Source organism: Coturnix japonica, unplaced genomic scaffold (genome assembly GCF_054131305.1).
Source record: "Coturnix japonica strain WE unplaced genomic scaffold, WE-NBRP24 Scf140, whole genome shotgun sequence".
NCBI classification, from domain to species: Eukaryota; Metazoa; Chordata; class Aves; order Galliformes; family Phasianidae; genus Coturnix; species Coturnix japonica.
In genome coordinates, this window is record NW_028189043.1 from 70,652 (window position 1) to 95,983 (window position 25,332).

The 25,332-nt window shown below is 54.9% G+C and overlaps 1 protein-coding gene across 1 annotated transcript; it reads left to right on the forward strand.

The window, feature by feature from the left end:
* LOC107307864 (properdin) lies at positions 1-25,332 on the forward strand. Its single transcript, XM_085535617.1, has 9 exons — positions 1-194; positions 2,379-2,530; positions 5,266-5,442; positions 11,022-11,213; positions 11,407-11,580; positions 15,122-15,325; positions 19,293-19,404; positions 24,347-24,498; positions 25,251-25,332. Exons 1-9 carry the CDS (start codon positions 1-3, stop codon positions 25,256-25,258), a joined length of 1,365 nt encoding a protein of 454 aa, XP_085391743.1. The 3' UTR covers positions 25,259-25,332.

A 25,332-nucleotide genomic window follows, 5' to 3' on the forward strand; every position in this document is an offset into this window, starting at 1 on the left:
ATGAAGCCCCCCCCCCCCAATCCCTTGGCCCCGCCCCCAGCCGTGTGGTGCTTCACCCGATTGGTTGACGAGGACGGGGTGGGCGGGGCCTGCGCGGAGCAGCTGGGAGACGAACGCGTCCCATTGGCTGAGTGCTGCCTTAACCCCGCCTACGGGTACAAGCTCCGCCCACACGGACACTGCCACAGCTGCAGGTGGGACCCATAGGGAACCATTGGGACCCATAGAGCCCCATAGGGACCCATAGAGACCCCATAGAGACCCATAGTGACCCATAGAGACCCATAGAGACCCATAGAGACCCATAGAGACCCATAGAGACCCATAGAGACCCACAGAAACCCATAGAGACCCATAGGGACCCATAGGGACCCATAGAGACCCATAGGGACCCATAGGGACCCATAGGGACCCATAGAGACACATAGAGACCCATAGGGACCCATAGAGACCCATAGAGACCCATAGAGACCCCATAGGGAACCATAGGGACCCATAGGGACCCATAGAGCCCATAGGGACCCATAGGGACCCATAGGGACCCATAGGGAACCATTGGGACCCATAGACCCCATAGGGACCCATAGAGCCCCATAGGGAACCATAGGGAGCCATAGAGACCCATAGGGACCCATAGAGACCCATAGAGCCCCATAGGGACCCATAGGGAACCATAGGGAACCATAGGGACCCATAGAGACCCCATAGAGACCCATAGGGACCCATAGAGACCCATAGGGATCCATAGAGACCCCATAGAGCCCATAGGGAACCATAGACCCCATAGGGACCCATAGGGATCCATAGAGACCCATAGAGCCCCATAGGGACCCATAGGGAACCATAGGGAACCATAGGGACCCATAGAGACCCCATAGAGACCCATAGTGACCCATAGAGACCCATAGGGATCCATAGAGACCCCATAGGGAACCATAGGAACCCATAGACCCCATAGAGACCCATAGGGACCCATAGGGACCCATATAGGGACCCATAGAGCCCCATAGGGAACCATAGGGACCCATAGAGCCCATAGGGACCCATAGAGACCCATAAAGCCCCATAGGTACCCATAGAGCCCCATAGGGACCCATAGACCCCATAGGGACCCATAGAGACCCACAGACCCCATAGAGACCCATAGAGACCCATAGAGACCCATAGAGACCCATAGAGCTCCACAGACCCCATAGAGACCCATAGGGACTCATAGGGACCCATAGAGCCCCACAGAAACCATAGAGACCCATAGAGCCCCATAGAGCCCCATAGACCCCATAGGGACCCATAGAGCCCATAGGGACCCATAGAGCCCATAGAGACCCATAGGGACCCATAGAGACCCATAGGGACCCATAGGGACTCATAGAGCCCATAGGGACCCATAGGGACCCATAGGGACCCATAGAGACCCATAGGGACCCATAGAGACCCATAGGGACCCATAGAGACCCATAGGGACCCATAGACCCATAGGGACCCATAGAGACCCATAGAGACCCATAGGGACCCATAGAGCCCCATAGAGATCCATAGGGACCCATAGAGACCCATAGGGACCCATAGAGCCCATAGGGACCCATAGAGACCCATAGGGACCCATAGAGCCCATAGGGACCCATAGACCCTATAGGGACTCATAGAGCCCCATAGGGAACCATAGGGACCCATAGAGCCCATAGGGACCCATAGGGACCCATAGAGCCCCATAGAGCCCCATAGGGAACCATAGGGACCCATAGAGCCCATAGGGACCCATAGGGAACCATAGAGCCCCATAGGGACCCACAGACCCCATAGAGACCCATAGAGACCCATAGAGCCCCATAGGGACCCATAGAGACCCATAGAGCCCCATAGGGAACCATAGTGACCCATAGAGACCCATAGGGACCCATAGACCCCATAGGGACCCATAGGGAACCATAGGGACCCATAGGGAACCATTGGGACCCATAGGGACCCATAGAGACCCCATAGAGCCCATAGGGACCCATAGAGACCCATAGGGACCCATAGAGACCCCATAGAGCCCATAGAGACCCCATAGAGACCCATAGAGACCCATAGAGCCCCATAGGGACCCATAGACCCCATAGGGACCCATAGAGACCCACAGACCCCATAGAGACCCATAGAGACCCATAGGGACCCATAGAGCTCCACAGACCCCATAGAGACCCATAGGGATCAATAGGGACCCATAGAGCCCCACAGAAACCATAGAGACCCATAGAGCCCCATAGAGCCCTATAGAGCCCCATAGACCCCATAGGGACCCATAGACCCTTCCCTTTAGCCACGCCCCCTTTCTCTCAAGCCACGCCCCTTTCTCTCAAGCCCCGCCCCTTAACCAATCACATCCCTTCCCTCAGGTCAGGTGACTGGGGCCCTTGGGCCGCGTGGAGCCGCTGCTCCGTGAGCTGCGGGGAGGGGACGGAGCTGAGGGGGCGGAGCCAAAGGGATCACGTGGGAGGAACCCACAGCCAATGGGAGCTCAGGGCGTGTCACATGACCTGCTGCCCCGGTATGGGGGTTACCTGGGGTCATCTGGGGTCTATGGGGTCTATGGGGTCTATGGGGTCTATGGGGTTCTATGGGGTTCTATGGGGTCTATGGGGTCTATGGGGTTCTATGGGGTTCTATGGGGTTCTATGGGGTTCTATGGGGTCTATGGGGTCTATGGGGTTCTATGGGGTTCTATGGGGTTCTATGGGGTCTATGGGGTCTATGGGGTTCTATGGGGCTCTATGGGATCTATGGGGTCTCCATGGGGGTCTATGGGGTTCCTATGGGGTCTATGGGGTCTCTATGGGGTCTATGGGGTCTCTATGGGGTTCTATGGGCTCTCTATGGGGTCTATGGTGTCTCTATGGGGTCTGTGGGGTCTCTATGGGGTTCTATGGGGTCTCTATGGGGCATATGGGGTCTCTATAGGGTCTATGGGGTCTCTATGGGGTCTATGGGCTCTCTATGGGGTCTATGGGGTCTCTATGGGGTCTATGGTGTCTCTATGGGGTCTATGGGGTCTCTATGGGGTTCTATGGGCTCTCTATGGGGTCTATGGGGTCTCTATGGGGTTCTATGGGCTCTCTATGGGGTCTATGGTGTCTCTATGGGGTCTATGGGGTCTCTATGGGGTCTATGGGGTCTCTATGGGGTCTATGGGGTCTCTATGGGGTTCTATGGGCTCTCTATGGGGTCTATGGTGTCTCTATGGGGTCTATGGGGTCTCTATGGGGTTCTATGGGGTCTCTATGGGGTTCTATGGGCTCTCTATGGGGTCTATGGGGTCTCTATGGGGTCTATGGGCTCTCTATGGGGTTCTATGGGCTCTCTATGGGGTTCTATGGGCTCTCTATGGGGTCTATGGGCTCTCTATGGGGTCTATGGGGTCTCTATGGTGTTCTATGGGGTCTCTATGGTGCCTATGGGGTCTCTATGGGGTCTCTATGGGGTCTATGGGCTCTCTATGGGGTCTATGGGGTCTCTATGGGGTTCTATGGGTCTCTATGGGGTTCTATGGGTTCTATGGGGCTCTATGGCTCTCTATGGGGTCTATGGGGTCTCTATGGGGTTCTATGGGCTCTCTATGGGGTCTATGGGGTCTCTATGGGGTCTATGGGGTCTCTATGGGGTCTATGGGGTCTCAATGGGGTTCTATGGGCTCTCTATGGGGTCTATGGGCTCTCTATGGGGTCTATGGGCTCTCTATGGGGTTCTATGGGCTCTCTATGGGGTCTATGGGGTCTCTATGGGGTTCTATGAGCTCTCTATGGGGTCTATGGGGTCTCTATGGGGTTCTATGGGCTCTCTATGGGGTCTATGGGGTCTCTATGGGGTCTATGGGGTCTCTATGGGGTCTATGGGGTCTATGGGATTCTATGGGATCTATGGGGTCTATGGGGTCTTTATGGGGCTCTATGGGGGTCTATGGTGATCTATGGGGTTCTATGGGGTCTCTATGGGATCTGTGGGGTTCTATGGGTCTCTATGGGAGTCTATGGGGTCTATGGGTCTCTATGGGTTCTATGGGGCTCTATGGGGGTCTATGGTGATCTATGGGGTTCTATGGGCTCTCTATGGGGTATATGGGGTCTCTATGGGGTTCTATGGGCTCTCTATGGGGTTCTATGGGCTCTCTATGGGGTCTATGGGGTCTCTATGGGGTCTATGGGTCTCTATGGGGTCTATGGGGTCTCAATGGGGTTCTATGGGCTCTCAATGGGGTCTATGGGGTCTCTATGGTGTCTATGGGTCTCTATGGGGTCTATGGGGTCTCAATGGGGTTCTATGGGCTCTCAATGGGGTCTATGGGGTCTCTATGGGGTTCTATGGGGTCTCTATGGGGTTCTATGGGCTCTCTATGGGGTCTATGGGCTCTCTATGGGGTTCTATGGGCTCTCTATGGGGTCTATGGGGTCTCTATGGGGTTCTATGGGCTCTCTATGGGGTCTATGGGGTCTCTATGGGGTCTATGGGGTCTCTATGGGGTTCTATGGGCTCTCTATGGGGTCTATGGGGTCTCAATGGGGTTCTATGGGCTGTCTATGGGGTCTATGGGGTCTCTATGGGGTCTATGGGGTCTTCATGGGGGTCTATGGGGTCTCTATGGGGTTCTATGGGGTCTATGGGGTCTCTATGGGGTCTATGGGGTCTATGGGGTTCTATGGGGCTCTATGGGGCTCTATGGGACTCTATGGGGGTCTATGGGTCTCTATGGGGGTCTATCGTGATCTATGGGGTTCTATGGGGTTCTATGGGGTCTCTATGGGGTCTATGGGGTCTCTATGGGGTTCTATGGCCTCTCTATGGGGTATATGGGGTCTCTATGGGGTCTATGGGCTCTCTATGGGGTCTATGGGGTCTCTATGGGGTTCTATGGCCTCTCTATGGGGTATATGGGGTCTCTATGGGGTCTATGGGCTCTCTATGGGGTCTATGGGGTCTCAATGGGGTTCTATGGGGTCTCTATGGGGTCTATGGGGTCTCTATGGGGTTCTATGGGCTCTCTATGGGGTCTATGGGGTCTCTATGGGGTTCTATGGGCTCTCTATGGGGTCTATGGTGTCTCTATGGTGTCTATGGGGTCTCAATGGGGTTCTATGGGCTCTCTATGGGGTCTATGGGGTCTCTATGGGTTCTACGGGGTCTCTATGGGGTCTATGGGATCTCTATGGGGGTCTATGGGGTCTCTATGTTGTCCTATGACTCTCTATGGGGCACAATGGGATTCTATGGGGCAGCTCCTCCCCCCCATAGAACCAGGTTCCTGGTCCTCGTGGGGTCCGTGGGGCAGCTGCTCTGTGACTTGTGGGGCCGGGACCCAAAGCAGACAAAGGGGATGTGACAACCCACCCCCCCGATGTGGGGGGGGCTGCGATGGGGGTCCCAACCGAGAGGAGAGAGATTGCAATGGGGCCAGCCCTATATGTCCCGGTAATTAATGGGGTGGGGTGGGGGGGGGGGTCTCTATGGGGTCTATGGGTCGATCTATGGGTCTCTATGGGGTCTATGGGTCGATCTATGGGTCTCTATGGGGTCTATGGGTCTCTATGGGGTCTATGGGTCTCTATGGGGTCTATGGGTCGATCTATGGGTCTCTATGGGGTCTATGGGTCTCTATGGGGTCTATGGGTCAATCTATGGGTCTCTATGGGGTCTATGGGTCGATCTATGGGTCTCTATGGGGTCTATGGGTCAATCTATGGGTCTCTATGGGGTCTATGGGTCTCTATGGGGTCTATGGGTCGATCTATGGGTCTCTATGGGGTCTATGGGTCGATCTATGGGTCTCTATGGGGTCTATGGGTCGATCTATGGGTCTCTATGGGGTCTATGGGTCGATCTATGGGTCTCTATGGGGTCTATGGGTCGATCTATGGGTCTCTATGGGGTCTATGGGTCTCTATGGGGTCTATGGGTCGATCTATGGGTCTCTATGGGGTCTATGGGTCGATCTATGGGTCTCTATGGGGTCTATGGGTCTCTATGGGGTCTATGGGTCGATCTATGGGTCTCTATGGGGTCTATGGGTCTCTATAGGGTCTATGGGTCGATCTATTTGTCTCTATGGGGTCTATGGGTCAATCTATGGGGTGAGGAGGGGGGGAGAGGGTCGAAATGGGGTTGGGGGAGGGTCTCTATGGGGTCTATGGGTCGATCTATGGGTCTCTATGGGGTCTATGGGTCGATCTATGGGTCTCTATGGGGTCTATGGGTCGATCTATGGGTCTCTATGGGGTCTATGGGGTCTATGGGTCTCTATGGGGTCTATGGGTCGATCTATGGGTCTCTATGGGGTCTATGGGTCGATCTATGGGTCTCTATGGGGTCTATGGGTCGATCTATGGGTCTCTATGGGGTCTATGGGTCTCTATGGGGTCTATGGGTCGATCTATGGGTCTCTATGGGGTCTATGGGTCTCTATGGGGTCTATGGGTCTCTATGGGGTCTATGGGTCGATCTATGGGTCGCTATAGGGTCTATGGGTCGATCTATGGGTCTCTATGGGGTCAATGGGTCAATCTATGGGTCTCTATGGGGTCTATGGGTCGATCTATGGGTCTCTATGGGGTCTATGGGTCGATCTATGGGTCTCTATGGGGTCTATGGGTCGATCTATGGGACTCTATGGGGTCTATGGGTCTCTATGGGGTCTATGGGTCGATCTATGGGTCTCTATGGGGTCTATGGGTCGATCTATGGGTCTCTATGGGGTCTATGGGTCGATCTATGGGTCTCTATGGGGTCTATGGGTCGATCTATGGGTCTCTATGGGGTCTATGGGTCTCTATGGGGTCTATGGGTCTCTATGGGGTCTATGGGTCGATCTATGGGTCTCTATGGGGTCTATGGGTCGATCTATGGGTCTCTATCGGGTCTATGGGTCGATCTATGGGTCTCTATGGGGTCTATGGGTCGATCTATGGGTCTCTATGGGGTCTATGGGTCAATCTATGGGTCTCTATGGGGTCTATGGGTCGATCTATGGGTCTCTATGGGGTCTATGGGTCAATCTATGGGTCTCTATGGGGTCTATGGGTCTCTATGGGGTCTATGGGTCGATCTATGGGTCTCTATGGGGTCTATGGGTCGATCTATGGGTCTCTATGGGGTCTATGGGTCGATCTATGGGTCTCTATGGGGTCTATGGGTCGATCTATGGGTCTCTATGGGGTCTATGGGTCGATCTATGGGTCTCTATGGGGTCTATGGGTCTCTATGGGGTCTATGGGTCGATCTATGGGTCTCTATGGGGTCTATGGGTCGATCTATGGGTCTCTATGGGGTCTATGGGTCTCTATGGGGTCTATGGGTCGATCTATGGGTCTCTATGGGGTCTATGGGTCTCTATAGGGTCTATGGGTCGATCTATTTGTCTCTATGGGGTCTATGGGTCAATCTATGGGGTGAGGAGGGGGGGAGAGGGTCGAAATGGGGTTGGGGGAGGGTCTCTATGGGGTCTATGGGTCGATCTATGGGTCTCTATGGGGTCTATGGGTCGATCTATGGGTCTCTATGGGGTCTATGGGTCGATCTATGGGTCTCTATGGGGTCTATGGGGTCTATGGGTCTCTATGGGGTCTATGGGTCGATCTATGGGTCTCTATGGGGTCTATGGGTCGATCTATGGGTCTCTATGGGGTCTATGGGTCGATCTATGGGTCTCTATGGGGTCTATGGGTCTCTATGGGGTCTATGGGTCGATCTATGGGTCTCTATGGGGTCTATGGGTCTCTATGGGGTCTATGGGTCTCTATGGGGTCTATGGGTCGATCTATGGGTCGCTATAGGGTCTATGGGTCGATCTATGGGTCTCTATGGGGTCAATGGGTCAATCTATGGGTCTCTATGGGGTCTATGGGTCGATCTATGGGTCTCTATGGGGTCTATGGGTCGATCTATGGGTCTCTATGGGGTCTATGGGTCGATCTATGGGACTCTATGGGGTCTATGGGTCTCTATGGGGTCTATGGGTCGATCTATGGGTCTCTATGGGGTCTATGGGTCGATCTATGGGTCTCTATGGGGTCTATGGGTCGATCTATGGGTCTCTATGGGGTCTATGGGTCGATCTATGGGTCTCTATGGGGTCTATGGGTCTCTATGGGGTCTATGGGTCTCTATGGGGTCTATGGGTCGATCTATGGGTCTCTATGGGGTCTATGGGTCGATCTATGGGTCTCTATCGGGTCTATGGGTCGATCTATGGGTCTCTATGGGGTCTATGGGTCGATCTATGGGTCTCTATGGGGTCTATGGGTCAATCTATGAGGCAAGGAGGGGGGAGAGGGTCGATCTATGGGGTGAGGAGGGGGGGAGAGGGTCGATGTGGGGGTGGGGAGGGTCTCTATGGGGTCTATGGGTCAATCTATGGGTCTCTATGGGGTCTATGGGTCGATCTATGGGTCTCTATGGGGTCTATGGGTCGATCTATGGGTCTCTATGGGGTCTATGGGTCGATCTATGGGTCTCTATGGGGTCTATGGGTCTCTATGGGGTCTATGGGTCGATCTATGGGTCTCTATGGGGTCTATGGGTCGATCTATGGGTCTCTATGGGGTCTATGGGTCTCTATGGGGTCTATGGGTCGATCTATGGGTCTCTATGGGGTCTATGGGTCGATCTATGGGTCTCTATGGGGTCTATGGGTCGATCTATGGGTCTCTATGGGGTCTATGGGTCGATCTATGGGGTCTATGGGTCTCTATGGGGTCTATGGGTCTCTATGGGGTCTATGGGTCGATCTATGGGTCTCTATGGGGTCTATGGGTCGATCTATGGGTCTCTATGGGGTCTATGGGTCTCTATGGGGTCTATGGGTCGATCTATGGGTCTCTATGGGGTCTATGGGTCGATCTCTGGGTCTCTATGGGGTCTATGGGTCGATCTATGGGTCTCTATGGGGTCTATGGGTCGATCTATGGGTCTCTATGGGGTCTATGGGTCGATCTATGGGTCTCTATGGGGTCTATGGGTCGATCTATGGGTCTCTATGGGGTCTATGGGTCGATCTATGGGTCTCTATGTGGTCTATGGGTCGATCTATGGGTCTCTATGTGGTCTATGGGTCGATCTATGGGTCTCTATGGGGTCTATGGGTCAATCTATGGGTCTCTATGGGGTCAATGGGTCGATCTATGGGTCTCTATGGGGTCTATGGGTCTCTATGGGGTCTATGGATCGATCTATGGGTCTCTATGGGGTCTATGTGTCGATCTATGGGTCTCTATGGGGTCTATGGGTCGATCTATGGGTCTCTATGGGGTCTATGGGTCGATCTATGGGTCTCTATGGGGTCTATGGGTCGATCTATGGGTCTCTATGGGGTCAATGGGTCGATCTATGGGTCTCTATGGGGTCTATGGGTCTCTATGGGGTCTATGGATCGATCTATGGGTCTCTATGGGGTCTATGTGTCGATCTATGGGTCTCTATGGGGTCTATGGGTCGATCTATGGGTCTCTATGGGGTCTATGGGTCGATCTATGGGTCTCTATGGGGTCTATGGGTCGATCTATGGGTCTCTATGGGGTCAATGGGTCGATCTATGGGTCTCTATGGGGTCTATGGGTCTCTATGGGGTCTATGGATCGATCTATGGGTCTCTATGGGGTCTATGTGTCGATCTATGGGTCTCTATGGGGTCTATGGGTCGATCTATGGGTCTCTATGGGGTCTATGGGTCGATCTATGGGTCTCTATGGGGTCTATGGGTCGATCTATGGGTCTCTATGGGGTCTATGGGTCGATCTATGGGTCTCTATGGGGTCTATGGGTCGATCTATGGGTCTCTATGGGGTCTATGGGTCGATCTATGGGTCTCTATGGGGTCTATGGGTCGATCTATGGGTCTCTGTGGGTTCTATGGGTCGATCTATGGGTCTCTATGGGGTCTATGGGTCAATCTATGGGTCTCTATGCGGTCTATGGGTCTCTATGGGGTCTATGGGTCGGTCTATGGGTCTCTATGGGGTCTATGGGTCTCTATGGGGTCTATGGGTCTCTATGGGTCTCTATGGGGTCTATGGGTCGATCTATGGGTCTCTATGGGGTCTATGGGTCGATCTATGGGTCTCTATGGGGTCTATGGGTCGATCTATGGGTCTCTATGGGGTCTATGGGTCGATCTATGGGTCTCTATGTGGTCTATGGGTCGATCTATGGGTCTCTATGTGGTCTATGGGTCGATCTATGGGTCTCTATGGGGTCTATGGGTCAATCTATGGGTCTCTATGGGGTCAATGGGTCGATCTATGGGTCTCTATGGGGTCTATGGGTCTCTATGGGGTCTATGGATCGATCTATGGGTCTCTATGGGGTCTATGTGTCGATCTATGGGTCTCTATGGGGTCTATGGGTCGATCTATGGGTCTCTATGGGGTCTATGGGTCGATCTATGGGTCTCTATGGGGTCTATGGGTCGATCTATGGGTCTCTATGGGGTCAATGGGTCGATCTATGGGTCTCTATGGGGTCTATGGGTCTCTATGGGGTCTATGGATCGATCTATGGGTCTCTATGGGGTCTATGTGTCGATCTATGGGTCTCTATGGGGTCTATGGGTCGATCTATGGGTCTCTATGGGGTCTATGGGTCGATCTATGGGTCTCTATGGGGTCTATGGGTCGATCTATGGGTCTCTATGGGGTCAATGGGTCGATCTATGGGTCTCTATGGGGTCTATGGGTCTCTATGGGGTCTATGGATCGATCTATGGGTCTCTATGGGGTCTATGGGTCAATCTATGGGTCTCTATGGGGTCTATGGGTCTCTATGGGGTCTATGGGTCGATCTATGGGTCTCTATGGGGTCTATGGGTCGATCTATGGGTCTCTATGGGGTCTATGGGTCGATCTATGGGTCTCTATGGGGTCTATGGGTCGAAGTGGGGCTGGGTGGAGGCTGGAGAAGGGGAGAGAGCTGGGCGGGTTGTGATTGGACGAGAGGACGGAGGGGGGGCGTGGCTTTCTACTGACCCCGCCCCCTTTTCTCCCCTCCACCCAACCCGGAAGTGGGCGGGGCTTGGGGAGAGTGGAGCCAATGGGGGCCTTGCGGGGTCACGTGTCGAGGGAAAGGATCGACTTCCGTCCGGAGCCGGAAGCGGAAATGCGATAATCCCGCCCCTTCCGTGGAGCCACCCGGAAGTCCGTGTCCGGGGGAGGGAACGGAAGTTGGGGAGTGTCCCGGTTTGCCGCCATGTCCCGGTGAGAACCAATGGGAAGCGAGGGGCGGGGCTTAAAGGGGGGCGGGGCTTAAAGGGGGGCGGGGCTTAAAAGGGGGGCGGAACCTTTTGTTGGCGGAACCAAAATGGCCGACCTGCGTTTCCGGTTTGAGGGGGAACTTCCGGTCCACTTCTCACTTCCTGTTTCCCTCTCACTTCCTGTCCAAACCCGGAAGTGGACGGTGCCTGGAGCCCGTGGGCGGAGCTTACACCGTGTCACGTGACCTGCGGCCTGGGCGTGGTCACGTGGACACGCTCTTGCGACGCCCCGCCCCCCCAACATGGCGGCCGCGGTTGCCATGGCAACAGCACCAAGATGGCGGCGTGCGGGCCCAAGGGGGCGTGTCCAGGTGAGGGGGCGGGGCTTAACTGGGTCGTGTCCATATAAGGTAATAGGGGGCGGGGCTTAAGGGGGGCGGGGCTTAATTGGGGCGTGTCTATATATGGTAATGGGGGCGGTGCTTAAGGGGGCGGGGCTTAATTGGGGCGTGTCTATATATGGGAAGTGGGGCGGGGCTTAACTGGGTCGTGTCCATATATGGTAATGGGGCGGGGCTTAACGGTGGGTGGGGCTTAACTGGGTCGTGTCCATATAAGGTAATGGGGCGGGGCTTAAGTGGGGGCGGGGTTTAATTGGGTCGTGTCCATATATGGTAATAGGGGCGGGGCTTAAGTGGGCGGGGCTTAACCGGGTGGTGTCTATATATGGTAATAGAGGCGGGGCTTATAAGTGGGCGTGGCTTAATGGGGTTGTGTCTATATATGGTAATAGGGGCGGGGCTTAAGTGGGGGCGGGGCTTAACTGGGTGGTGTCTATATATGGTAATCGGGGCGGGGCTTATAAGTGGGCGTGGCTTAATGGGGTTGTGTCTATATATGGTAATAGGGGCGGGGCTTAAGTGGGGGCGGGGCTTAACCGGGTGGTGTCTATATATGGTAATCGGGGCGGGGCTTATAAGTGGGCGTGGCTTAATGGGGTTGTGTCTATATATGGTAATGGGGGCGGGGCTTAAGTGGGCGGGGCTTAACTGGGTTGTGTCCGTATAAGGTAATAGGGGCGGAGGTTAAGTGGGGGCGGGGTTTAATTGGTCGTGTCCATATAAGGTAATAGGGGCAGGGCTTAAGTGGGGGCGGGGTTTAATTGGTCGTGTCTATATATGGTAATAGGGGCAGGGCTTAACAGTGGGCGGAGCCTATCCAGGTCATGTCCATATATAGCAATGTGGGCGGGGCTTATAAATGGGCGTGGCTTAATGGGGTTGTGTCTATATATGGTGATGGGGTGGGGCTTAACAGTGGGCGGGGCTTAATGGAGCTCGTGTCTATATAAGGTAATGGAGGCGGGGCTTAAGTGGGGGCGGGACTTGATTGGGTCGTGTCTATATATGGTAATGGGGGCGGGGCTTAAGTGGGGGCGGGGTTTAATGGGTCGTGTCTATATATGGTAATAGGGGCGGGGCTTAACAGTGGGCGGAGCCTATCCAGGTCGTGTCCATATATGGCAATGTGGGCGGGGCTTAACAGTGGGCGGGGCTTAATGGGGTTGTGTCTATATATGGTAATAGGGGGGCGGGGCTTAAGTGGGCGGGGCTTAACTGGGTCGTATTTAAATGTGGTCATTGAGCATCTCTGTGCCCCCCAAGTGTGGGTCTGGAAGGGGTCACATGACCCCCAGCCCCATAAGTGTGGGTCTGGAAGGGGTCATGTAACCCCCAGCCCCATAAGTGTGGGTCTGGAAAGGGTCACATGACCCCCAGCCCCATAAGTGTGGGTCTGGAAAGGGTCATGTAACCCCCAGCCCCATAAGTGTGGGTCTGGAAAGGGTCACGTGACCCCCAGCCCCATAAGTGTGGGTCTGGAAAGGGTCATGTAACCCCCAGCCCCATAAGTGTGGGTCTGGAAAGGGTCACGTGACCCCCAGCCCCATAAGTGTGGGTCTGGAAGGGGTCACATGACCCCCAGCCCCATAAGTGTGGGTCTGGAAGGGGTCATGTGACCCCCAGCCCCATAAGTGTGGGTCTGGAAAGGGTCACATGACCCCCAGCCCCATAAGTGTGGGTCTGAGCATCCCTGTGCCCCCCAAGTGTGGGTCTGGAAGGGTTCAAGTGACCCGCAGCCCCATAAGTGTGGGTCTGAGCATCCCTGTGCCCCCCAAGTGTGGGTCTGGAAGGAGACACGTGACCCCCAGCCCCATAAGTGTGGGTCTGAGTGGCTTGTGGGACCCACCAGCCCCATAAGTGTGGGTCTGAGCATCCCTGCAGCCCCCAAGTGTGGGTCTGGAAGGAGACACGTGACCCCCAGCCCCATAAGTGTGGGTCTGGAAGGGGTCATGTGACCCCCAGCCCCATAAGTGTGGGTCTGGAAAGGGTCACATGACACCCAGCCCCATAAGTGTGGGTCTGGAAAGGGTCACATGACCCCCAGCCCCATAAGTGTGGGTCTGGAAGGGGTCACATGACCCCCAGCCCCATAAGTGTGGGTCTGAGCATCCCTGTGACCCCCAAGTGTGGGTCTGGAAGGGGTCATGTAACCCCCAGCCCCATAAGTGTGGGTCTGGAAAGGGTCATGTAACCCCCAGCCCCATAAGTGTGGGTCTGGAAGGGGTCATGTGACCCCCAGCCCCATAAGTGTGGGTCTGGAAGGGGTCATGTAACCCCCAGCCCCATAAGTGTGGGTCTGGAAAGGGTCATGTAACCCCCAGCCCCATAAGTGTGGGTCTGGAAGGGGTCATGTGACCCCCAGCCCCATAAGTGTGGGTCTGGAAGGGGTCATGTGACCCCCAGCCCCATAAGTGTGGGTCTGAGCATCCCTGTGACCCCCAAGTGTGGGTCTGGAAGGGGTCACGTGACCCCCAGCCCCATAAGTGTGGGTCTGGAAAGGGTCACATGACCCACAGCCCCATAAGTGTGGGTCTGGAAGGGGTCATGTAACCCCCAGCCCCATAAGTGTGGGTCTGGAAAGGGTCACATGACCCCCAGCCCCATAAGTGTGGGTCTGGAAGGGGTCACGTGACCCCCAGCCCCATAAGTGTGGGTCTGGAAGGGGTCACGTGACCCACCAGCCCCATAAGTGTGGGTCTGAGCATCCCTGTGACCCCCAAGTGTGGGTCTGGAAGGGGACACGTGACCCACCAGCCCCATAAGTGTGGGTCTGGAAGGGGACATGTAACCCCCAGCCCCATAAGTGTGGGTCTGGAAGGGGTCACATGACCCACAGCCCCATAAGTGTGGGTCTGGAAAGGGTCACATGACCCCCAGCCCCATAAGTGTGGGTCTGGAAAGGGTCACATGACCCCAGCCCCATAAGTGTGGGTCTGGAAAGGGGTCACATGACCCCAGCCCCATAAGTGTGGGTCTGGAAGGGGTCACATGACCCCCAGCCCCATAAGTGTGGGTCTGGAAAGGGTCACATGACCCCCAGCCCCATAAGTGTGGGTCTGGAAAGGGTCACATGACCCCCAGCCCCATAAGTGTGGGTCTGAGTGGCTTGTGGGACCCCCAGCCCCATAAGTGTGGGTCTGAGCATCCCTGTGCCCCCCAAGTGTGGGTCTGGAAGGGGTCACGTGACCCCCAGCCCCATAAGTGTGGGTCTGAGTGGCTTGTGGGACCCCCAGCCCCATAAGTGTGGGTCTGAGCATCCCTGTGACCCCCAAGTGTGGGTCTGGAAGGGGTCACGTAACCCCCAGCCCCATAAGTGTGGGTCTGAGCATCCCTGTGACCCCCAAGTGTGGGTCTGGAAGGGGTCACGTGACCCCCAGCCCCATAAGTGTGGGTCTGGAAAGGGTCACGTGACCCCCAGCCCCATAAGTGTGGGTCAGGAGGGATTGACAGAGCCCTGTGACCCCCAAGTGTGGGTCCCACATCCACCCCCCCCCCCCTCTCTGCCCCACAGCTGTGCCCCATTGGGGGCCTTGGAGCCCCTGGACCCACTGCGAGAGGCGGCCGTGGGGCGAACTGAGGTGCAAGGAATCTGTGGGGCAGCAGAAAAGGACCCGGGAATGTGTGGGGTGGAAGGAGGGGGGCAGCCCCTGCCCCATAAGTGGGGGGCTGGGAACCATCCAGCTGCGGGCCTGCTACAATGTACACCACTGCCTGCGTGAGTGCCCCATAAGTGCCCTATAGATGCCCCATAGCTGCCCCATAAGTGCCCTATAGATGCCCCATTGCTGCCCCATAAGTGCCCCATAGCTGCCCCATAAGTGTCCCATAGCTGCCCCATAAGTGTCCCATTGCTGCCCCATAAGTGTCCCATTGCTGCCCCATAAGTGCCCTATAGATGCCCCATAGCTGCCCCATAAGTGTCCCATTGCTGCCCTATAAGTGCCCCATAGCTGCCCCATAAGTGTCCCATTGCTGCCCCATAAGTGTCCCATTGCTGCCCCATAAGTGTCCCATTGCTGCCCCATAAGTGCCCCATAGCTGCCCCATAAGTGTCCCATTGCTGCCCCATAAGTGTCCCATTGCTGCCCCATAAGTGTCCCATAGCTGCCCCATAAGTGCCCCATAGCTGCCCCATAAGTGTCCCATTGCTGCCCTATAAGTGCCCCATAGCTGCCCCATAAGTGTCCCATTGCTGCCCCATAAGTGTCCCATTGCTGCCCCATAAGTGCCCCATAGCTGCCCCATAAGTGTCCCATTGCTGCCCCATAAGTGTCCCATTGCTGCCCCATAAGTGTCCCATTGATGCCCCATAGCTGCCCCATAAGTGTCCCATTGCTGCCCCATAAGTGCCCCATAGCTGCCCCATAAGTGTCCCATTGCTGCCCCATAGCTGCCCCATAAGTGTCCCATAGCTGCCCTATAAGTGCCCCATAGCTGCCCCATAAGTGTCCCATTGCTGCCCCATAAGTGTCCCATAGCTGCCCCATAAGTGTCCCATTGCTGCCCCATAAGTGTCCCATTGCTGCCCCATAAGTGTCCCATAGCTGCCCCATAAGTGTCCCATAGCTGCCCCATAAGTGCCCCATAGCTGCCCCATAAGTGTCCCATAGCTGCCCCATAAGTGTCCCATAGCTGCCCCATAAGTGCCCCATAGCTGCCCCATAAGTGTCCCATTGCTGCCCCATAAGTGTCCCATAGCTGCCCCATAAGTGTCCCATAGCTGCCCCATAAGTGTCCCATTGCTGCCCCATAAGTGTCCCATAGCTGCCCCATAAGTGTCCCATTGCTGCCCCATAGCTGCCCCATAAGTGTCCCATTGCTGCCCCATAAGTGTCCCATAGCTGCCCCATAAGTGTCCCACTGCTACCCCATAAGTGTCCCATTGCTGCCCTATAAGTGCCCCATAGCTGCCCCATAAGTGCCCCATAGCTGCCCCATAAGTGTCCCATAGCTGCCCTATAAGTGTCCCATAGCTGCCCCATAAGTGCCCCATAGCTGCCCCATAAGTGTCCCATTGCTGCCCCATAGCTGCCCCATAAGTGTCCCATAGCTGCCCTATAAGTGCCCCATAGCTGCCCCATAAGTGTCCCACTGCTACCCCATAAGTGTCCCATTGCTGCCCTATAAGTGCCCCATAGCTGCCCCATAAGTGTCCCATTGCTGCCCCATAAGTGTCCCATTGCTGCCCCATAAGTGTCCCATTGCTGCCCTATAAGTGTCCCATTGCTGCCCTATAAGTGTCCCATTGCTGCCCTATAAGTGCCCCATAGCTGCCCCATAAGTGTCCCATTCCTGCCCCATAAGTGTCCCATTGCTGCCCCATAGCTGCCCCATAAGTGTCCCATTGCTGCCCTATAAGTGTCCCATTCCTGCCCCATAAGTGTCCCATTGCTGCCCCATAGCTGCCCCATAAGTGTCCCATTGCTGCCCCATAAGTGTCCCATTGCTGCCCCATAAGTGCCCCATTGCTGCCCCATAAGTGTCCCATTGCTGCCCCATAAGTGTCCCATAGCTGCCCCATAAGTGTCCCATAGCTGCCCCATAAGTGCCCCATAGCTGCCCCATAAGTGTCCCATAGCTGCCCTATAAGTGTCCCATTGATGCCCCATAAGTGCCCCATAGCTGCCCTATAAGTGCCCCATTGCTGCCCCATAAGTGTCCCATAGCTGCCCTATAAGTGCCCCATAGCTGCCCCATAAGTGTCCCATTGCTGCCCTATAAGTGTCCCATTGCTGCCCCATAAGTGTCCCATTGCTGCCCCATAAGTGTCCCATAGCTGCCCCATAAGTGTCCCATTGCTGCCCCATAAGTGTCCCATTGCTGCCCCATAAGTGCCCTATAGATGCCCCATAGCTGCCCCATAAGTGTCCCATTGCTGCCCCATAAGTGTCCCATTGCTGCCCCATAAGTGCCCCATAGCTGCCCCATAAGTGTCCCATTGCTGCCCTATAAGTGCCCCATAGCTGCCCCATAAGTGTCCCATAGCTGCCCCATAAGTGTCCCATTGCTGCCCCATAAGTGTCCCATTGCTGCCCTATAAGTGTCCCATTGCTGCCCTATAAGTGCCCCATAGCTGCCCCATAAGTGTCCCATAGCTGCCCCATAAGTGTCCCATAGCTGCCCCATAAGTGTCCCATAGCTGCCCCATAAGTGCCCCATAGCTGCCCCATAAGTGTCCCATTGCTGCCCCATAGCTGCCCCATAAGTGTCCCATTGCTGCCCTATAAGTGCCCCATAGCTGCCCCATAAGTGTCCCATAGCTGCCCCATAAGTGTCCCATTGCTGCCCCATAAGTGCCCCATAGCTGCCCCATAAGTGTCCCATTGCTGCCCCATAGCTGCCCCATAAGTGTCCCATTGCTGCCCTATAAGTGCCCCATTGCTGCCCCATAAGTGTCCCATAGCTGCCCCATAAGTGTCCCATAGCTGCCCCATAAGTGTCCCATTGCTGCCCTATAAGTGCCCCATAGCTGCCCCATAAGTGCCCCATAGCTGACCCAGATTGCCCAACAGAACCCCATAGAACCCCATAGACTCCCCATAGAACCCCACAGAACCCCATAGAGCCCTATAGAACCCCAAAGACTCCCCATAAAACCCCATAGAATCCCATAGAACCCCATAGAACCCCATAGAATTCCTCCAGAACCCCATAGAACCACATAGAACCCCATAGAGCACCATAAAACCCCATAGACCCCTTCCAGAACCCCATAGAACCCCATAGACTCCCCATAAAACCCCACAGAGCCCCATAAAACCCCATAGAACCCCATAGACTCCCCATAGAACCCCATAGAACCCCATTAAACCCCATAGAACCCCATAGAACCCCATAAAACCCCACAGAGCCCCATAGACTCCCCATAGAACCTCGTAGAACCCCATAGAACTCCATAGACTCCCCATAGAACCCCATAGAACCCCATAAAACCCCATAAAACCCCATAGAACCCCATAGAACCCCATAAAACCCCATAGAGCCCCATAGACTCCCCATAGAACCCCATAGAACCCCATAAAACCCCATAGAACCCCATAGAACCCCATAGAACCCCATAGACTCCCCATAGAACCCCATAGAACCCCATAAAACCCCACAGAGCCCCATAGACTCCCCATAGAACCTCGTAGAACCCCATAGACTTCCCATAGAACCCCATAGAACCCCATAAAACCCCATAGAGCCCCATGGACTCCCCAAAGAACCCCATAGAGCCCCATAGAACCCCATAGAACCCCATTAAACCCCATAGATCCCCATAGAACCCCATAGAACCCCATAGACTCCCCATAGAACCTCATAGAACCCCATAGACTCCCCATAGACTCCCCATAGAACCCTATAGAGCCCCATAGAACCCCATAAAACCCCATAAAACCCCATAGAGACCCATAGACTCCCCAAAGAACCCCATAGAAGCCCACAGAACCCCATAGATCCCCATAGAACCCCATTAAACCCCATAGAACCCCATAGAACCCCACAGAACCTCAAAGAACCCCATAGACTCCCCATAGAACCCCATAGACTCCCCATAGAACCCCATAGAACCCCATAGAACCCCATAAAACCCCTTAAACCCCATAGACTCCCCATAGAACCCCATAGAACCCCATAGAACCCCATAGAACCCCATAGAACCCCATAAGTTAATGGGGTCCCTTTCCATCCCCCCCCAGTTCCAGGTTCCTGGTCCCATTGGGCTCCTTGGGGTCTTTGCCATCCACCGTGTGGGGCCGAACCCAACCGGAGCCGATACCGGGAGTGTCGCCCCATATATCCCAAATACCCGTATGGGGAGCTATGGGGGGGAGCTATGGGGTTCTATGGGGTTTTATGGGGCTCTATGGGGAGTATATGGGGTTCTGTGGGGTTCTATGGGGAGTCTATGGGGTTCTGTGGGGTTCTATAAGGTTCTGTGGGGTTCTATGGGGTTCTGTGGGGTTCTGGGGGGATTCTATGGGGTTCTGTGGGGTTCTGTGGGGTTCTATGGGGAGTCTATGGGGTTCTGGGGGGTTCTATGGGGTTCTATGGGGTTTTATGGGGTTCTATGGGGAGCTATGGAGGGAGCTATGGGGAGTCTGTGGGGTTCTGTGGGGTTCTATGGGGAGTCTATGGGGTTCTGTGGGGTTCTATGGGGAGTCTATGGGGTTCTGGGGGGGTTCTATGGGGTTCTATGGGGAGTCTATGGGGAGTCTATGGGGTTCTATGGTGTTCTGGGGGGTTCTATGGGGTTCTATGGGGAGTCTATGGGGTTCTGGGGGGTTCTATGGGGAGTCTATGGGGTTCTGGGGGGGTTCTATGGGGTTCTATGGGGAGTCTATGGGGTTCTGAGGGGTTCAGTGGGGTTCTATGGGGAGTCTATGGGGTTCTGGGGGGTTCTATGGGGTTCTGTGGGGTTCTATGGGGTTCTGGGGGGGTTCTATGGGGAGTCTATGGGGTACTGGGGGGGTTCTATGGGGAGTCTATGGGGTTCTGGGGGGTTCTGGGGGGTTCTATGGGGTTCTATGGGGTTCTGGGGGGTTCTATGGGGTTCTATGGGGAGTCTATGGGGTTCTGGGGGGGTTCTATGGGGTTCTATGGGGTTCTGGGGGGTTCTGTGGGGTTCTATGGGGAGTCTGTGGGGTTCTATGGGGTTCTATGGGGTTCTGGGGGGGTTCTATGGGGTTCTATGGGGTTTTATGGGGTTCTATGGGGAGTCTATGGGGTTCTATGGGGTTCTATGGGGAGTCTATGGGGTTCTGGGGGGGTTCTATGGGGTTCTATGGGGAGTCTATGGGGTTCTGTGGGGTTCTATGGGGTTCTATGGGGTTCTATGGGGAGTCTATGGGGCTCTATGGGGGGGAGCTATGGGGAGTCTATGGGGTTCTGGGGGGGTTCTATGGGGTTCTATGGGGAGTCTATGGGGTTCGGGGGGTGTTCTATGGGGTTCTATGTGGAGTCTATGGGGTTCTATGGGGTTCTATGGGGAGTCTATGGGGTTCTATGGGGAGTCGGTGGGGTTCTGGGGGGTTCTATGGGGTTGTGGGGGGTTCTATGGGGTTCTATGGGGTTCTATGGGGAGCTATGGGGGGGAGCTATGGGGAGTCTATGGGGTTCTATGGGGTTCTATGGGGTTCTATGGGGTTCTATGGGGTTCTATGGGGTTCTATGGGGAGTCTATGGGGTTCTATGGGGTTCTATGGGGTTCTATGGGGTTTTATGGGGTTCTATGGGGAGCTATGGGGGGAGCTATGGGGAGTCTGTGGGGTTCTGGGGGGTTCTATGGGGTTCTATGGGGTTCTATGGGGAGTCTATGGGGTTCTATGGGGAGCTATGGGGGGTTCTATGGGGTTCTATGGGGTTCTATGAGGGGTCTGTGGGGTTCTATGGGGTTCTATGGGGTTTTATGGGGTTCTATGGGGAGTCTATGGGGTTCTATGGGGTTCTATGGGGTTCTGGGGGGTTCTATGGGGTTCTATGGGGAGGCTATGTGGTTCTGGGGGGGGTCTATGGGGAGTCTATAAGGTTCTATGGGGTTCTATGGGATTCTGGGGGGTTCTTTGGGGTTTCTATGGGGTTCTGGGAGGGTTCTATGGGGCTCTATGGTGTTCTGTGGGGTTCTATGGGGTTCTATGGGGAGTCTATGGGGTTCTGGGGGGGTTCTGGGGGGTTCTATGGGGTTCTATGGGGAGTCTATGGGGTTCTATGGGGTTCTATGGGGTTCTATGGGGTTCTATGGGGTTCTATGGGGAGTCTATGGGGTTCTATGGGGTTCTATGGGGTTCTATGGGGTTCTATGGGGAGTCTATGGGGTTCTATGGGGTTCTGGGGGGTTCTATGGGGTTCTATGGGGAGTCTATGGGGTTCTATGGGGTTCTATGAGGTTCTGTGGGGTTCTGTGGGGTTCTATGGGGTTCTATGGGGAGTCTATGGGGTTCTGGGGGGATTCTATGGGGTTCTGGGGTGGTTCTATGGGGCTCTATGGGGTTCTGGGGGGTTCTATGGGGTTCTATGGGGTTCTATGGGGGTTCTGGGGGGGTTCTATGGGGAGTCTATAAGGTTCTATGGGGTTCTATGCGGTTCTGTGGTGTTCTATGGGGAGTCTATGGGGTTCTGGGGGGTTCTATGGGGTTCTATGGGGTTCTATGGGGTTCTGTGGGGTTCTATGGGGTTCTATGGGGTTCTATGGGGAGTCTATGGGGTTCTATGGGGTTCTATGGGGAGTCTATGGGGTTCTAGGGGGTTCTAGAGGGAGTCTATGGGGTTCTGGGGGGTTCTATGGGGTTCTATGGGGTGAATGGGGATCTATGGGGTGAATGGGGGATCTATGGGGTGAATGGGGATCTGTGGGGTCTCTATGGGGTCTGTTGGTGATCTATGGGGTGAATGGGGGATCTATGGGGTCTGTTGGTGATCTATGGGGTCTGTTGGGGATCTATGGGGTCTGTTGGTGATCTATGGGGTGAATGGGGATCTATGGGGTCTCTATGGGGTCTGTTGGGGATCTATGGGGTCTGTTGGGGATCTATGGGGTGAATGGGGATCTATGGGGTCTCTATGGGGCCTGTTGGTGATCTATGGGGTGAATGGGGATCTATGGGGTGAATGGGGGATCTATGGGGTGAATGGGGATCTATGGGGTCTGTTGGTGATCTATGGGGTGAATGGGGATCTATGGGGTCTCTATGGGGTCTGTTGGTGATCTATGGGGTGAATGGGGGATCTGTGGGGTGAATGGGGATCTATGGGGTGAATGGGGATCTATGGGGTGAATGGGGGATCTATGGGGTGAATGGGGATCTATGGGGTCTCTATGGGGTGAATGGTGATCTATGGGTTGAATAGGGATCTATGGGGTGAATGGGGATCTATGGGGTCTCTATGGGGTGAATGGGGATCTATGGGGTGAATGGGGGATCTATGGGGTGAATGGGGATCTATGGGGTCTCTATGGGGTCTGTTGGGGATCTATGGGGTGAATGGGGATCTATGGGGTGAACGGAGGATCTATGGGGTGAATGGGGATCTATGGGGTGAATTGGGGATCTATGGGGTGAATGGGGGATCTATGGGGTCTGTTGGTGATCTATGGGGTGAATGGGGATCTATGGGGTGAATGGGGATCTATGGGGTGAATTGGGGATCTATGGGGTGAATTGGGGATCTATGGGGTGAATGGGGATCTATGGGGTGAATGGGGATCTATGGGGTGAATGGGGATCTATGGGGTCTGTTGGTGATCTATGGGGTGAATGGGGGATCTATGGGGTGAATGGGGATCTATGGGGTGAATGGGGATCTATGGGGTCTCTATGGGGTCTGTTGGTGATCTATGGGGTCTGTTGGTGATCTATGGGGTGAATGGGGATCTATGGGGTCTCTATGGGGTCTGTTGGGGATCTATAGGGTCTGTTGGTGATCTATGGGGTGAATGGGGATCTATGGGGTCTGTTGGTGATCTATGGGGTGAATGGGGATCTATGGGGTCTCTATGGGGTCTGTTGGGGATCTATGGGCTGAATGGGGGATCTATGGGGTGAATGGGGATCTATGGGGTGAATGGGGATCTATGGGGTCTGTTGGTGATCTATGGGGTGAATGGGGATCTATGGGGTCTGTTGGTGATCTATGGGGTGAATGGGGATCTATGGGGTCTCTATGGGGTCTGTTGGGGATCTATGGGGTGAATGGGGATCTATGGGGTGAATGGGGATCTATGGGGTGAATGGGGATCTATGGGGTCTCTATGGGGCCTGTTGGTGATCTATGGGGTGAATGGGGATCTATGGGGTGAATGGGGGATCTATGGGGTGAATGGGGATCTATGGGGTCTGTTGGTGATCTATGGGGTGAATGGGGATCTATGGGGTCTCTATGGGGTCTGTTGGTGATCTATGGGGTGAATGGGGGATCTGTGGGGTGAATGGGGATCTATGGGGTGAATGGGGATCTATGGGGTCTCTATGGGGTGAATGGGGATCTATGGGGTGAATGGGGGATCTATGGGGTGAATGGGGATCTATGGGGTCTCTATGGGGTGAATGGGGATCTATGGGGTGAATGGGGATCTATGGGGTGAATGGGGATCTATGGGGTCTCTATGGGGCCTGTTGGTGATCTATGGGGTGAATGGGGATCTATGGGGTGAATGGGGGATCTATGGGGTGAATGGGGATCTATGGGGTCTGTTGGTGATCTATGGGGTGAATGGGGATCTATGGGGTCTCTATGGGGTCTGTTGGTGATCTATGGGGTGAATGGGGGATCTGTGGGGTGAATGGGGATCTATGGGGTGAATGGGGATCTATGGGGTGAATGGGGGATCTATGGGGTGAATGGGGATCTATGGGGTGAATGGGGGATCTATGGGGTCTGTTGGTGATCTATGGGGTGAATGGGGATCTATGGGGTCTGTTGGTGATCTATGGGGTGAATGGGGATCTATGGGGTCTGTTGGTGATCTATGGGGTGAATGGGGATCTGTGGGGTCTCTATGGGGTCTGTTGGGGATCTATGGGGTGAATGGGGATCTATGGGGTCTGTTGGTGATCTATGGGGTGAATGGGGATCTATGGGGTGAATGGGGGATCTATGGGGTGAATGGGGATCTATGGGGTGAATGGGGATCTATGGGGTGAATGGGGATCTATGGGGTCTCTATGGGGTGAATGGGGTCTCTATGGGGTGAATGGAGGATCTATGGGGTGAATGGGGATCTATGGGGTATCTATGGGGTCTTTCCCCCCCCCAGGCTGACGATGACCCCGGTGGGTTCGGGTCCCCCCATCAATGTCACCTTTTGGGGCACGGCCCGACCCAAATGTGCCCCACTTATGGGGCAGCCGCTCAGGGTGGAGGAGACGCGGCCCTGCCTCAATCCGTGGGGCTGCCCCACAGATGGGGGTGAGCAAATGAAGGGGGAGCTTCTATGGGGTCTCTATGGGTCTCTATGGGGCACTGTAGGGGCTCTATGGGGCACTATGGGGTCTCTATGGGGCACTGTAGGGGCTCTATGGGGCACTATGGGTCTCTATGGGGCACTATGGGGTCTCTGTGGGGCACTATGGGGTCTCTATGGGTCTCTATGGGGCACTATGGGGTCTCTATGGGTCTCTATGGGGCACTATGGGTCTCTATGGGTCTCTATGGGTCTCTATGGGTCCCTATGGGTCTCTATGGGGTCCCTATGTGTCTCTATGGGTCCCTACGGGTCTCTATGGGTCTCTATGTGTCTCTATGGGTCCCTATGGGTCCCTATGGGTCTCTATGGGTCTCTATGGGTCTCTATGGGGTCTCTATGGGTCTCTATGGGTCTCTATGTGTCCCTATGGGTCCTTATGGGTCTCTATGGGTTTCTATGGGTCTCTACGGGTCCCTATGGGTCTCTATGGGGTCTCTATGGGTCTCTATGGGTCCCTATGGGTCTCTATGGGGTCTCTATGGGGTCTCTATGGGTCTCTATGGGTCCCTATGGGGTCCCTATGGGTCTCTATGGGCCCCTATGGGTCCCTATGTGTCCCTATGGGTCCCTATGGGTCCCTATGGGTCTCTATGGGTCCCTATGGGTCTCTATGGGTCTCTATGGGTCCCTATGCATCTCTATGGATCTCTATGGGTCCCTGCCCCACATAATCCCCTCCCCCGATTCCCCCCAGATGACTGAGCGCCTCCGGACCCCAAAATCATCGGATTTAACCCCAAAAATTCCCCCACCCCAAAATAAAAGCTGAGCATCGC

What these genes read in the sequence shown, in the direction of transcription:
- LOC107307864 (XM_085535617.1), top strand. Translation starts at nt 1, where the DNA reads ATGAAGCCCCCCCCCCCCAATCCCTTGGCCCCGCCCCCAGCCGTGTGG. An exon ending in GGACACTGCCACAGCTGCAG is followed by an intron (nt 195 to 2,378) that starts GTGGGACCCATA and finishes CCCTTCCCTCAG; the next exon opens with GTCAGGTGACTGGGGCCCTT. An exon ending in GCCCAAGGGGGCGTGTCCAG is followed by an intron (nt 11,581 to 15,121) that starts GTGAGGGGGCGG and finishes TCTGCCCCACAG; the next exon opens with CTGTGCCCCATTGGGGGCCT.